The sequence below is a fragment of the Rhinichthys klamathensis genome, unplaced genomic scaffold (genome assembly GCF_029890125.1).
Source record: "Rhinichthys klamathensis goyatoka isolate OS25496 unplaced genomic scaffold, OSU_Roscu_1.1 h1tg000247l_1, whole genome shotgun sequence".
Taxonomy (NCBI): Eukaryota; Metazoa; Chordata; class Actinopteri; order Cypriniformes; family Leuciscidae; genus Rhinichthys; species Rhinichthys klamathensis.
The window spans coordinates 749,903-766,565 of record NW_026606769.1 but is presented as its reverse complement, the minus strand read 5'-3'; the positions used below and the strand labels follow the sequence as shown (position 1 = coordinate 766,565).

Sequence of the window (16,663 nt, the reverse complement as noted above, 5' to 3'; positions counted from 1 at the left end):
ACGGCTGGAGAGCTTCTCTGCAAAGCAGACAGGTGAGCATACGGGCACGTAATCCTCTTCTTCACAGGTGACAGACAGGGGACTTACGGCTGGAGAGCTTCTCTGCAAAGCAGACAGGTGAGCATACGGGCACGTACTCTTCTTCACAGGTGACAGACAGAGGACTTACGGCTGGAGAGCTTCTCTGCAAAGCAGACAGGTGAGCATACGGGCACGTACTCTTCTTCACAGGTGACAGACAGAGGACTTACGGCTGGAGAGCTTCTCTGCAAAGCAGACAGGTGAGCATACGGGCACGTAATCCTCTTCTTCACAGGTGACAGACAGAGGACTTACGGCTGGAGAGCTTCTCTGCAAAGCAGACGGGTGAGTATACAGGCACATATTCCTCTCGTGGGGCCGGCAGACGCAGAGCTTGCAGCAGGAGGGTTTCGCTGCAAACAGACAGGTGAATATACAGGCACGTAATCCTCTTCTTTCCACAGACGACAGACAGAGAACTCACGGCTGGGGGACTTCACTGCAAAGCAGTCAGTCGAGCATTAACCCACGTGTTCCTCTTCACAATAGGCACTGTCAGATAATACACTCAATTGTCTGTGGAGTACAACAGTGTTAGCCTCTTCTTATATCTTCAGAACGTGATAGAAAACTCAGGTAAGTAATGGACATCCAGCGGGTTTAAGTTCACACTTCACACATCAAAACAGTGCATCACATCACTTCATCTCAGCACTCCGTGGGAAATACACATATAGAGGGCCGTCACCCATTTTCTGACCTGGCATTCACATCAAGGAGTCCCGTAGACACGAGAGAGGAAGATGGAGATTGATTGGACTACTCACAGTCTCTCGTAAACGATCTCAATGTCCAACGATTCCCTCCTTCCCGTTGAGTCGGCGTGCTCTTTCTCCCAAACTCACAGTGCCGCGCCCGTTTGCCGGCCCCACTTCTTCTTCTCCAATGCTCACGCTTCCTCCGAGATCACAGTCCCCAAAACAACACCACTCTCCAGTCTGCACTCTCTCCTCTTATCCTCCCCTAAGGGCAACGTGTCCCAATCGCGGAGCTTCACTCCTTTTTCGCGCAGCTGTCGGCGATCCCGATTAATTACCCCATTCGCGGGATTTTTCCGCTAACCCGGAACTAACCCGGTGTTCCATTGTTATGAGTCCGGCGGGAGGCAATCGCGGCGAACATTAGTTCCGCCTTGCACGGAGACAAAAGATGCAATTTCGTCACCTCGTGACACGCCCGTTCGATATTGTTTCTGGTAAAGGATTCCACCAAGTGGCCCAGACGTTGATTGACATTGGAGCTAAGTTCGGTCCTGTTGACGAGGGACGAGCCTGTTCTGAAGACTCCCGTTAATTTTGAATGCACGGGAAGAGAGCGGAGAGCGCGTCTTTTTAAGGCACAGTGCAATTTATTTTATACCATCAACAGGCCTAACAATCATATAATAAACTATAGAGCCTCGATATTAAAGAAACGCCGAAGTCACTATAGGCTTTTTCGTTGGTGCGCCATCAGCTATGCCTACAAAAGACAGATGAAATCTAATATTAATAATTGATCCATGTCGGTATACACAGCCTAATATTTTATAATGAAAAGTAGCCTACACAATCAAGATAGACTATTTACTTTTTAGCCTATTTATTAAATCCAGGAAATTGGTTAATGAAACATGGATTAAAATGAAGATACAATTAATACAAAACGAAATTCACTTTAAAGAAAGGCTTTGTGCTTTTTTGAGGCCTCTGTGAAAGTTTGAAAGTCTTTTAGTGCCGCTTTCTGAGTGTTCGCGTCCGTAATGGAGAACTGTCACGTAACATTGTTGGCACCCTATACAATAGCAGCATGTTGAAATTATGTGTCAAAATGCGTTTTCTATTAGGCTACAATGAACATATTGTACAGTAGCCTATCAGATAAGGTCAGGTTTGCCGAAGTGCGTTTAATTTAGGCTATTTATATATTTTTGTCCCTGCACGCCGATCGGAGAGGAGTTCACTGCTGATATTCTGAGAGCTTTCTAGTCTCGCGGCTGTCATCAGCAGCGCCTTGTATCGCCCAATCAGCGGATGGCGGGCGGGTGCGGTTTTGAAATTTGAAAATCAAAAACGTTGGTGCGGATGGATGGCGGACGGATGATGAGTTTTGTGATGCGGTTGCGGATGAAATAAGAGCCCATCCGCGCATCTCTAGTTCCTAGGGGAACCATTAGTTCTCGAGGAATCATCTTGGTGGTTAGTGGTGCAAAAGCCCCTTATGACAAGGTGGCAATCCCTAGAGAGGAAACTCTGCAGAATAAATTGACTACACTGGTTGGGGCCTATGTTTTTTTATTTATTAAAAAAATTGGCTCATAAGATTTATCAGTTAGACTACACTGGTTGCCCTATATGTTTTTGATTCACTGAAAAAACCCCCACTCATTAGAGTAATTTGTTTGGGAATATGATTACCCTGGTTGCACTGTATGTTTATGATTCACAAAAAACACAAACAAACAAACAAACAACAACTCACAAGAGTGATTTGTTCTGTAAACACACTATACTGGTTGCACCTAGTGGTGCACGATATATCGGCCGCCGATATAATATCGGGCGATATGGTCAATTTTTTACACACCGGTATCGTTCCGATGTCAAAATAGGGCCGATGTGAACAGGCCGATAATCATTCCTGTGTATTTGACGTGTGTGTAGATGTGAGTGTTTTTGCACGAGCGCATACATTACACGTCACATAATGTGCTGAAGCAGGTGCTGGAGGCGGCAAAAAAAGTCAAAGTCAGTTTAACTTTGCCTTTGGTGAGGGAGCAACGATGTCGTCTGTCTGTTCTTCAAAGTGTCTGAAGAGGATCCTCCTCGCTATGTGTTTTCTATACAGAGATATCGACATCGGTAAATATTGGTATCGGCCATAACAGCAATATTAATATCGGTTATCGGTATCGGCCACAATTCTCACATTGGTGAATCACTAGTTGCACCGTATATTTTTTATTCACTAAAAATGAACAGGCTCATAAGAATCATTCTTTCAGGATTCAGACTACCTATCAAGCTGTGTGTTTTGCACTGAAGTTTCTGTATCAGTGATGCGGCGCAGTTATGTAACTATTGCAGAAAGCTGTCTGAATATTTTAGTGTGGTTTTCCTTCTACATTAGCAGTTGATTGCCGTTATACTGGGAATCAAACGTCAACCGGTTCCTGGTTCCCAATCCTAGGCACGCACCAGTTACATTTAATTTAGATAACATCAAAATCTGGTTCTTCTTCTCTGTGTATTCTATCTTTGATAATCCACAGATGAATTATCCATGACCAACTTCCAGCACATATTTGTGTCTGAAGTCAAGGGACCTCAATATGAGTATCATCAGATGCTGCTGCTACTGGTATTGTCACATATTACTTTCATTAGCATGTGCTAACACTGGTATGTCCTAATAGCATTCACTGAATTTCAACAACATGCCGATCCATTGTAAATTCACGTTAGAAAGAAACATTAGCACGCTATTACACAGTGTGTAATGTGAGACGTGCTTCCTCTGCCAGTGTCAGTTTTTCACAGATTATTCCAGGAGCGTAGCAGTGTTCACCTCCCTGCAGACTCAGGGCACACCTCCAGCGAGAGAGGGCAGAGCCCGTCTTTCAACAGAGCTGATGTCTGCAATAACTGAGAGCCAGCTCGCAGGGAACACAGCACTTGTGTGATTCAGTGACATGCACACACTGTCTGATCAATATTTATTTTAAAAGAACTAAAATATAAGATACTGTTTATACATAATATAAATGTATGCTCCGCGCAAAAAATTGAAAAGGACCAAAGAATTTGTCCAGTGACCTAGAAACTCTAAATTATTTCCTGCTGGAAAATCCATAGGTGTGTTTTGTAACATGGTAGCTGCTTTCTAGTTGATCTAAACTGGTTATTAGTTGGTGTAAGCTTGTAGACCATCTTGGATGGCCATATAGCTTTAAGGAAGTTTACTTCTTGTAGGAACAAAAACTAATCTATCAAAGACCAGTAGTTTCTCCATGGGCATTGATGATTCTACAATTGCTCCATCAATGCAGTTTAAGACCTCAGGTGTCATATTCAACAATACTCTATCTTTCGAATCACATATCAATAAGATTACTCGGACGGCTTTTTATCACATACGTAACATTAACCGCCTCCGCCCAGCCCTATCAACAAGGAGCACTGCCATTATGGTTCATGCTCGTCACCTCACGTATTGACTATTGCAATGCTCTTTTTTATGGTCTTCCCTTCCCTTAAACTTTTACACAAGTTACAGTTAATGCAGAACGTATCATTACTAGAACTCCTAAGATGATGCACATTTCTCCAATTCTACAACAACTGCATTGGCTTCCTGTAAAACAGCGCATTGAATTTAACATTTTTACTCTTCCTTATAGCACTGCATAATCTGGCTCCTTCCTATTTATCTGACATACTTTCAATCTACACTCCCTCTCGAACTCTTAGATCATCATCCACATTCTCCTTAGTTCTTCATCGCATGCGCTTGGCTTCCATGGGATCTCGAACTTTTAGTTGTGCTGCTCCTTATCTGTGGAACTTGCTTCCACAGGACATTCGCAATAAAAACTCTTTCCTTATCTTTACATCTCATCTGAAAACGCATCTCTTTAGGCAGGCATACCTGTGATATTGTATATGTATCTCCAATCGGTTGTGATTTAAAAAAATATATTTTTTCTTTAATGCGTTTTATCTGCATGTAAGGTGTTCTTGAGTAAAACTTATAAATATAATGTATTATTATTATTAAGGAAGTTTACACAAAAATATATATTTGGTCATCATTCTATCATCCTCATGTTGTTACAAACCTTTTTGGCTTTCTTTTGTAAAACAGAAATTAAGATAATAAGAAATTAAGATATTTTAAAGAATGTACATTCAGTGTAAGTCAGTGGGGTCCAAAACAACACTGGACTAGGGGTGTGCAATATTAATAAAAATTAGATTTAGTCATAACAATAATTAGACAATATTTTGCTGAGTGTGTTTTTGTTCTGGTACTTTGTCTGGTTTAGGCCTGTCATAGACAGTATTCTTCAGAATCTTTTCAGTGGTTAGCAGTGACAGAAATCAACTTTTCCATTAAGGGGTGATATTTGACCCCTTAAACTGATTTCCAGGGGCATTATTTATACCTATTTATGGTCAATTGTTTTTCTAACCTTATTATATGTAGGACTCTTTTATGGCAAAGTCCTATATTTAATCAATAAATACAATTAGAATAAAAAGGACATTATAGAGATTTAAAAATAAAATTTCAAATATATGAAACATATTTTGAAATATAAAGCTAAAACCACCAGTATGCCAGTATAGGTAAATCTCTTAAATGTTAGGGATGCACGATATAGGATTTTGGCCGATATTCGATATGCCGATATTTTCAAACTAATTTTGCCCGATACCGATATCGATATATTTGTATTTTTTTTTAAGTGCAAAAAAAGCTTATTAAAGCTTCTATTAATGTTCTCAGTCAAGAGCAGTGAGTGATTTCCTCTGTGTTTTGTTGTTTTATTAACATTAACGGGATAGTTCTCCCAAAAATTTAAATTGTCATCATTTACTCTCTCAAGTTTCTTTCTTCTGTTGAAATTATAAAAGTTATTTGGAAGAATGTGGCTAACCAAACAGTTGCTGTACTCCAGTGACTTCCATAGTATATTTAAGCACAAGAAAGAAATGAATCCAGGTTTGAAACAACATTAGATAGACAGAATTTTTATTTCTGGGTGCAGTATCTCTTTAAAGACAAGCGGCAGAATATTATTACTGTCTCTTTAAGAACTGCACGCGAGTAACGCGACGCGTCTAATATACACGCATTTGACAAGCAGATTTTCTCTGTTTGCTTTCACTTTAGACATAACCAACTTTGTTTATGTAAACCATGTGTGTATTTGACAGTATCAGCGCAATAAGACTCGAAAGATTAGTCCAGTATGCAGGCGCTGTGACAGCTTTAGTTCCTGTGAGCGTCGGGTGTAACGCGCTCAGAAAAGCGGATGTTAGAACAGCGCATCAGCACGTGAATGACATGTTTACCTAGCAAGACTTTGACGCACATGCAAACAATGAACTTTTGTGAATTGCAGTGTCCCGTGAGTGTAACTCTACCTCTGCGTTTACATGTGATGTGATGTGAATGTACGTCGCGTTGTACAGTATGTTGAGATGAACTGAAGGCGCCAGAATTGAACTGATAGAATGCACGATACTATGATTTTTCTTCAAAAGCAGATCGTGGAGACATTTTAATCGTCCACGATCAAAAACCGTGAGACGCACGGCACACCCCTAGTTGGAAGTTTAAGTTGCTGGCGCTCATGCTTCGTTCACGGTCGTCAAGACACGGCAAGACTCATCGGCAGAAATATTCATATCGGCCGATGCCGATGATGGTCATTTTAAGCTTTTATCGGCCGATACCGATGTTGTCCCGATATCATCGTGCATCCCAATTAAATGTAAATGTAAATCTCTCTTAAATGTCTTAATGAGTCACTGAATCATTTATTTAAACAATGCGTTCAAAATGGCTGATTCAGAAACAAAACAAGTTACTGTCTTTATGAATAGCTTATTGAATAATTCACTCAAACAATTTGTTAATGCAGATTCATTCTGCACTGAAACACCGTGAACGTGCGCATTTTCAGGTTTGTTTGTTTTTTGCAAAGTGAGTGACATACTCGATAATGTCTGCTTGCACAGGGTTAAAACAACAATTACGAGATTATCTTAGATGATACATAATGGTTCACGCCTACATTGGAACTCATTAACTTTCATGGACAAAAAAAAACTGAGACAATTTACAAAATCTCGTCTTTTGTGTTCCACAGAGGGGGGAAAAAGTGTGAGTAAATGATGACAGAATTGTATGTACATTCCTAAACACACACCAACCGGGACACAGCTCCAACAGACCTCATCACATATGGGTCACATTAACCACCAATAATTCCTTGCCCTCCCTGACCTATAGGATCATTCTTCTCCAGTGCTTCTACCGCGATGAAGGTTTCAATCTCATCTCACTCCCATTTATTCCAGATCATTTTGACCATATTGATTTTCTTCCAGTTAAGTACTTCTCTATCCTACCATGACATCATGGGGCCCTGATTCTGAGCCTAAATAGGGTAAAAATATCATTATGCTTTTAAATATCACTTTAGTCTATAAGCAAATAAAGTAAAAACCCTGTTCAGGTATTGTTCATTCCTACTGCATGGCTGCAGCAAATATTGATCTTCTACGATTGGACATAATGTGTGTAACCACTGTCGCTGTAAACTCCTCAGCATCATCAGATCGAACTGAATGCAGAATATCAATGACCATCCTGACACTTGAGTGCTCAGAGGGATAAAGTGATCCAATTAGGCTTTCATTAAGCTTTAATGAAAATGCATAACTGCATGGCTGCTGGGTACAGCCCCGTTATTGTCTCCGTAGAAATGCAAGGCATGTGTCACAGTGTCACATCAGCACACAAATAATATATCAAAACCACTTCAAGTATGCCAGGCTAGTGCATGATCCATCATCCCCTTGTACATACATTAATGCTGCTGAAGCCCAAGGGCCATGAGTAAACAGCGGATAGATACAGGGAATTCAATCCCGGTGTCTTCCATCATGAAATAATCTATAGAAATCCTGGGCACTTGGTAGAATAAAGCAATAATCTGCAAGAGGCCCTGCTTTAATAAAATACATCAATGCACAATAACAAATTGGGGCTGTGAATCAATCAAAACATTTTATTGAATTAATTTAGATATGCTGTTTCATTAATCAAATTAATCAATAAATATTGACACAATTTAAACAATAAAGCTATCACCATAGCTGCATTTAATTGATTAAAAATACAGTATTGTTTTATTTTAATATATTTTAAATTGTAAAAAAAATTATGTGGTGCAAAGCTGAATTTTGAGCAGACATTTTCCATTCTTCAGAAATCATTCTGATATGCTGATTTGTTGCTTTATACATTTGGTAGCATCAATAGTAGCATTTTGGTAGAAAGTGGTCAGCAAAGAAATCTGTAGTAGAGGCAAAGGCTGCCCTTCAAATTGGGGATATCGTGGGACAGGTACAGCATGGAAGAGGGGGTTTTGGGCTCAGTTTAGCTCCTCCTAAATGGCACAAGGCAGGCCCAGCTCAAAGGAGGAAGCTGGTAGTCAACGAGGTGCGAAAGCAGGAGGAGAGGATGAGGTGTATAAAGGCCATTTCCCAGGCCAAGCAGGGAGAGTGGATGAGATGGGAGAGTGTGGAACAACGTAAGATGGGCTGGCAAGACCTTTGGTCAATGGAAGAGAGTAGGATCAGTTTCCTTATTAGGTCAACATATGATGTTCTCCCATCACCGCAGAACCTAAACCTCTGGGTAGGAGAGGATCCATCTTGTCCTTTGTGTTCATCACCTGCCACATTAAGGCACATTTTGACAGGATGTAAGGTGGCTCTTAGCCAAGGTCGGTTTACTTGGCGCCATGACCATGTACTGCGATGTTTGGCTTTAGCATTGGAAGGCAAGCGTAACATGACCAATAAGTCGCCACCGGTTCTAGCAAATCATTACACGCAGAAGACAATATTCCTCCGCCCAGGCGAGCAACCACCAAGAAAAGGTGTTAACACCAATTCTCACCCAGGACAACTGGAAGCTGCTAGGGACTGGAAGATGCTGGCTGATCTTGATCAACGGCTTATTTTTCCACCTGAGATTGCCACCAATAACCTACGACCAGATATTGTTTTGTGGTCTGGATCACCACGCATTGTTCAACTGATAGAGTTAACAGTGCCATGGGAGGATGCGGTAGATGAGGCATATGAGAGGAAGAAACTGCGGTATGCTCATCTGGCCACTGAAGCAGAACAGCGAGGATGGAGAGTCCAGGTTTATCCAGTGGAAGTGGGTTGTCGAGGTTTTGTGGCACACTCTACAACCCGGTTCCTCAGAGACATCGGATTCAGCGGCCAAGAGTTGCGTCTCACAGTAAAGAACTTATCTGAAGCAGCAGAGAGGAGCAGCAACTGGCTGTGGTTGAGACGGAAAGATTCTAGCTGGCTGTGTGCAGGCCGCCACGCCACGGTTTCGTAGAATTCTTGAAAACTTGAAGAGTCTGTTGGTTTATTTGTATACGTTCCTGTGGATATTGCGTGAATGACGGGTGGTTGGGCAGATATTGTGTGTTGCGGTAGGTGGTATGCCATACGGAACCGTTGTCCACTGAAACTGCATATTAACGCACCAGTGGGGCTCGACAGCCTTAGTCAAACGGGTTGGCGCGTATGGTCGAGTTGCGGAGAGATTGTGAGATTGTGGTTAGGTCTCAGCAGCAGGAGGGATGTGGAGGTCAGTAAGCTGGGCTGAGTTGAGTGGGGGACGGAGGGGGGTGACTCTGGGACGCCAGAGTCACTGTCGAGCCCTCTTGAGGTGTCGTGGGCTAGTCGACGAAACACTGAGGACGGAAGGTGCCCACTTGAAGACCCTAGAGATGTCCCCTACTCGGCTCAATCCAGACGGTTGTCGTGCTGGTCCTTTAGTTGCAGCCGTCGCGCGTGCTGACGCGCCAAGTACACTGCAGCCGTTAACGCCGGACAGAAGGGGAGTCACACCACCATATGGAAAGAAGCGTAAATGGATGGAGAAGCATAGTTTACTGTAAAGCTACGTCTTAGTTTTGCTTATCTTGGCGAAAGCCGAGTACAAATCAGCATGAAGTTTTAACATCTACTCTCGTGTAATGGAAATCTTATCTATCTATAAATTACAGGAACGTCTGTCTGTCTGTGTGTCTGTTATTCGCATATCTCTCGAACCGTTAGTCCGATGGATTTCAAACTTGACAGGTGTCTTGCTACGGGCACGAGTAAGTGCAGTGCCAAGTTTGACGGTCCATTCTTACTTTTCATCATTGAAACAACCAAGTTAGCTGTTTATGTGTTCTCCTTTGTTGTGCTTGTCGTTAACTGGATAGTAGTAGAAACAAGTCAAACATAGCCTGATCTCAATGCTAAATCTGGCTATTATGCCTAAAATCTGTTCTATGAAAAAGTTTGGAGTTAAAAAACTTTAGTACATGTAGAATGCGGTATTTCCTGAAACGTTGCGCTTATTCATTTGTGGATGTTAACTGAATTTGTTATAATGTTGTTACACCATACCACTTCATTAACTGTATACTACTGTCTACACTGCACTATATGTCATATACTGTTTACTGCACTTATATACTGTTCACATTGCACTTTTCTGCATTTTTGCACTTCTGGTTATAAGCTAACTGCCTTTCATTGGCCCTCATTTATCATTCTTGCGTAGAAACGGGCGTATATGTTGGCGTTAGATTATGCTTACACTCCTCTCACCGCCTGATTTATGAAGCTGTGCGTACCTTTGAAATCCAGGTGTACGCAATACCTGCCCTTGATAAATCCCGCGGCTGAAAACGATCGTCATTAGAATAACACGCCCCTATATATTCAAGTCTCCGCTTCCCCCACACCCTCATTTTACGCCATGTACTCACGGAAGACGGCATAGAAGAGAAACTTCTCCGACGTGGAGCCGAAATGTCCTATCACAATGCATTATTTTACAGCACGTCTTTTGAAACAATTAGCATTCAATTTCGAATCACGTCACATGTATTGGGGTGTACAATAGTGACGATGATGATGTGATGTGGAGTACCATTCATTCACATTAATAATTGCATGACAATTTGTAATATTCTTCTTATTATTATTATTTTTATTATTAATGACGCTTGTTGTTATTTAGAAGAAGAACGTCGTTATTATTATTTATTTGTATTATTATTATTATTATTTAAAAGAAGAAGAATGTATTTTTTATTATTTTGTCAGTCTGAATTATTTTTTGGTCATTGAAAGCCTTTCATTACCGAACCCAGTCCGTGCGCACCTGCCGGGCCAAACCATGAAACGTCAGGGTAAAGCGCACAGGCTCGCAACTGAAGGAATACATATGGCTACAAATCAAATGCTTTGGTAAAGTCACACAAATTAAACATTGAAGTCCATGTTGCACAAAAATAAACACTGAAGTTTATAATTACTATGTTGTTGTTGTTGGTCATAATATATCATATCTTTTAGTTTGTCAGTGCGTTTTGTGGTGTTAGGAATTGTTTTTCTGCGCATTTCTGCACTAACTAAAAACGTGCGTACACCACCTCCTGAGCTGGCGTAGGATTTGAGCGTGCCGTACACCAACGTCCATATTGATAAATCTCAAAGTCACCGTGGTTTTGGGTGTACGCCAGGTGTACGCTGGAAATTTGGTGTACGCACTTTTGATAAATGAGGGCCATTGTCTCTATAATTGTAATCTGCACAATGACAACAAAGTTCATATCCACGTTTTTATTTATTTACTTACTTATTCATTGCGCATGTATCCTTCTTTAGTTTTGCCTACTGTGGTGAACCTTGTTACTATATAGATCTTTGTGGAACCCAGATGCTCAAATAAATAAAGATGATGATGAAGTTCAAACTCATGTAAATCTAATCTAATCTAATGTAATCTAAACTCCTGCTACCTGTACACAGATACCCAAATACATGTCACCTAATATCACCATTATAAATTGTTATGCAACCATGTAGTTCAATTATTGTATGTCATTATGTCAGTATCAGTATCTGCTTTCTACCATGCACAAATAAAATTGTCACTGAACTTTTGCTGTGTAATTGTAACAATGAGCACTCAAACACACCAAACCAACAATTACTAAAAACACACACAAAAACTGATTTTGCACGGGCACTGCACAGTTATGATCAATGTTGAAAACTGTTGTGCTGGTTAATATTTTGTGGAAACCATGATTGTTTTTAACGTCACTTTTGATTAATTGAATGCTTCCATGTAAATAAAAGACAAAATAGTTCACCCAAAAAATAGTGGATAGTTCAACCAAAAATGAAAATTCTGTCATAATTTACTCACCCTCATTCTGTTTTAAACCTGCATGAATTACTTTTTTTGTCCATACAGTGAAATTCAATGGGGCCCAATGTCGTTTGGACTTCAACATTCTTCAAAATGTATTTTTTAGTGTTCCACAGAAAGTCATACAGGTTTGAAATGACATGAGGGTGATTAATTGATGACATAATTTTCCTTTTTTGAGTGAACTATCCCGCTAAGAGTTGTATTTTTTCTTTATGCTACAGTACATTTATCACACACTGTTTTTTCCACAGACTGTCATATCGAACTGGGCAGGACACATCCAACTGTGACACGTGTCGTAACAGTGCCTGCATCATCTACAGGTGAGTCTCAATCTGATACTATTTCTGAATCTTTGAGCTTGGCCCTAATTTTTTTTTTATTGCACATTTTGATGCTCCATGCATAATATTCACAAAGAGAGGCGACTGAATCCTTGATTCAAAGATTCATTTACATACCAAGGTGCAGATATTCCAAACAAACATTTGTACAAGTGCAGCTGCAGTGTCCAATCATATTGTCAAATTTGTCTCTGTTGCAGTAGAGCTTTGAAGAACTGAAGAGTATAAAATCCATGCTGTTAGCCTGAGCTCTTCTACCAATGAAAATTTTCAAGGGTAAAATGAAAAATATCATGACTGAGTGAGTTCCTTTGATGCATGCAGCATATAGACTTTATTCATTTTTACCAGACCAATTGAAAAATCCACTCGTAGATTAACTTTTTTTTTTTTTGTTATACAGGAATGCAAGTTAGGTATAGCTAATATAATTCTATGATTCTCAGAAACATAGCCATTCCTCCTAAATTAATGGGTTTGCTGTTAATTATCTTGTTATAAAAGCAATAATCTCTAAATGGTTTTGCCGTTAAAGGGCCTGTTGACTTTAAATGAAGCACTTTAAAAGCATCTTAAGTGCTCTCATTTTCTACACAAATAGCACGTTTCATCATTCCACATTCTCCTATCTCTCTTTTTCTGTTTGTTTTTTTCTCTCTCTCGCTACACACAAACATGAACACATATGGGTTGGATGATTTAAAGGGGTCATGAATTGAGAAATCAAATTTTCCTTGTCTGGCTTATAAGATGTCCTTGTACTGTAAAAAAATAAATCCTATACGTTTCAGAACTCAAAGCTTCCTTGTTAGTCCAAATACAGCTTTTATTGAAATCAAGCTGTTAAAATGACTCGTTTCAGATTTTGTCTCAGTATGAAATCATAGTGCAATGCAATACCGCCTCTGCAGGAGAAGATCAACGCTTACTTCTACATCATTGCCTCTCTAGCCCTGTCCACCGATCCGCGCTTGTCATGTAGTAGTAAAAACGAGAGAGAGGCGAACACAGGATTACTCCAGGAACAAAAGATGTTGTGGAAAAACAGTCTTTGCATTTCCTTCCTTGTGATCCTAACATTAAGAAAGCGTGGCTGAGTTTTATTTTTAACAAAGTTCCAGATCGCATCAGTAAGACACATTTTGTGTTCGCTTCATTTTACTGCGGATTCTTTTTTTCTTTTTTTTTAAAAACAAGACTGAAAATAAAAGATGATACAGTGACGACTATCTTGAATCTGACAGCAATGTCGCAACACGATTGTGAGTAACAATGTTTTTACCATGGGTCACTGCTTTGTCTGATACAATTCATTTGATATGTACTCACTTCACTGAAAAGTCACTTTACATTTACTTTACTGAAAATGATGAACGATGAATATAATAACAACAGTGCAGCAAACAATGGTAATTAATTAATTAATTTATAATTGCTTTACACAAAACACAGAAAGTTATCCTGTCAACTATAACTTTGGTAACTCCAAGTAGCTACTTAAACTTTATTTGCCACAACCAAGACTTTTAAAGCATATGTAATATCATGTTATTTTAAACTATCTCCGCTTCATCATTGCCTCATCGTTACAGTAACACATGTTTCACAAAACATGTTTCAACTATGTAACACTATCTTTTCAACACGAATATAAGGTCATAAAATACAATACTACCTAACGAATACATAAAGAAGAAATATACATTTTAATTCCTTATGTATTGTCTTCTGATTTGGCATCAGATTCTGGCTCAAAAATGTATGGCTGAATTTCACTGGTTGACATTTTTCAACATCGGAAGTTTTAAAACAATTTCTCATTTTTAATGGTGGAACATTGGAAATTATTTTAATATGCAAATCTGTTACCCAATAATTAGCAGTAGACGGATGCAGTCTTGAGAGTCTTGAATGGGGCACGTCTATCAAAATAAAGTGTTTCAAATAGGGTCAAAAACAGGATAGAAAAGAGCCTATTACTTCTAAATTAGTTTTTTGATTTAAAAATCTTGCTAACATTAAAAGTGGACCTATGAGAATATTATAACATTTTGTAAAAAAAAAAATTACTCACACTCGTGTCGTTTCAAACTAGTATGTCTTTGAAATTCAGAATGCAGCAAACCCAAATTACACACACACACACACACACACACACACACACACACACACACACACACACACACACACACACACACACACACACACACACACACACACACACACACACACACACACAAACACACAAACACACACGTGCACGCACACACACACACACACACAGACATCATACACACACGGCTATGTATTCATTAATGTTTGTTTTGCAAAAACTTTTTGCGTCTAAAGCATTTTTGTATTCATTAATTTACACATTGAAATCAAATGCAGTGACATGTACATAAAAGCATGCCATCTATAATCAGACAAATGCCGCACTTCACCGCAAACCAGACGACCTGGAATTCATTACCTGGGTCAGAAAAGAAATCAGAAATATGCAATTCAGTTTACACAGTGAGGGAAGTCAAATACACACAGATATGAATATAATGTATCTGAATGTCAGCTCTTTTTTGAACACTAGCCCAGAGGGCTGGAGTTACGCTACAATAGAGAAAAGCTAAAACACATTCACCAAAGAGTGCACACTGTCATGCACACACAGTAATTGGCAGATTATTTAGGTGTAATTATTAAATTAAAATAATTTAAAATCAACAATGAAATCTTTAAATGTTGTTTTTTGAAATAAATATTATTGTAATTATTATCACTATACAATAAATATATTATATATATTATTATTTTTTATATATTTTGTTTTGTTTGTTTATTTTGTTAAGTGTGAAACGATGTAATGGTGAGTAAATGATGCTAGAATGAGACTAAATAGACTAATTGAAAAAAACACATAAAAAGTCTTGGGGCCCTATCATACACCCGGTGCAATGCAGCGCCAAGCACGCCGGAAGTGTGTTTTGCTATTTTCAGCCCGACACAGCTTTCATTTTCACGTTCTGTGCCACTGTTTAAATAAATCTTGCAAATTCCGCCATGTAAATAGCAATCCGCCATGGCGCGAGTGCCATTGGCTTTTAAAGGGAATGGGAGATGAGACTCTGTTTGGTTTATTTTGTCACACCTAAAAACAACCCAATTACTCATTAAGAGAATAGGGAAAACCCTTTTAGACCATGCGCCAACCATTTTTCCCGTCGTTAAACTAGCAAAAGTGGATTCGGACACGCCCTAAGTGCACTTGCACCATGCGCTTTAGGCCATTCGCTTAGATCGTTTAAATAGGGCCCTTAGTGTCAATCCAAATTTGTGATTTTGCACCAGTAAGATATGATAAAATTGTTAACATCTGTATCAAAGGACTGTTTATTTGATTGTTTGTATGTTTATCGTAAATATTCATCCGTTCTGCTCAGGGGTGCTTCTGTTTGTTAAGCAAACCATGAAATTGAAGGATCTGATTCGCAAAAGCTATAATTGGTTTCGGTTCTCCGGTAGAAACAGTTCACAGTGGACGGGACAGTGAGTTTGGATGAGCAACATAGTGGGTTTAAATTGCAGTTCAATGCCTTTTCCAGATATCCCCTATAACCTCACCACTGGAAGGTTCTAACAGAAGAGGACACACTGTGACATTAGTATGAGAGGAATACTGAGCAGAAACAGAGAGAGAGAGAGAGAGAGAGAGAGAGAGAGAGAGAGAGAGAGAGAGAGAGAGAGACATGTATTGGTGAGGATGATGTGGTTGTCATAGTTACCAAAGTGATGAGGTGGTGAAGAGGGGAAAGGTGGTCCCCGCTTTGGTTGGGGTAAGTGAATCAGAGCCTGTCTGTGAGTGAGTGTGTGTGTGTGTGTGTGTGTGTGTGTGTGTGTGGTCAGACAGAGCACTTTATTCTACACTATAGTATTGTTATGAACCACTTTTCATATCTGATACCTATACCAGTGAAATTTCACAAGTCTCTGTGTCAATTACGATTCCACAGCCAAAGTTAATATATAACATATTTATTTAATAGGCCCTACTTACTGTAATTGTTACATTTAATAGTAATATTTTAATACATATTAAATTAAAATAATGGCATGCAGCTTTCAAGTATTTCAAGTAGTGGACAGTAACAAAGTATTTTAGTACAAGTACATTTTTCAAGTATCTGTAGCCTACTTTATTGCAGTATTTTTATTTCGGGAAA

At 39.5% G+C, this 16,663-nt stretch overlaps 1 protein-coding gene across 2 annotated transcripts in view; it reads left to right on the top strand.

Annotated features, from left to right (window-relative positions):
• The window catches only part of insyn2ab (inhibitory synaptic factor 2Ab), a 60,542-nt gene that overhangs the window by 25,946 nt on the left and 17,933 nt on the right, over window positions 1-16,663 (top strand). For both annotated transcript variants that reach the window (XR_008808919.1, XM_056266316.1), the window contains exon 3: window positions 12,354-12,425. Coding sequence is in view for 1 of the 2 variants with exons in the window: in XM_056266316.1 (XP_056122291.1) it covers window positions 12,354-12,425 (72 nt within the window). In the remaining variant the exon portion in view is untranslated. The remainder of the gene's footprint in view (window positions 1-12,353; window positions 12,426-16,663) is intronic.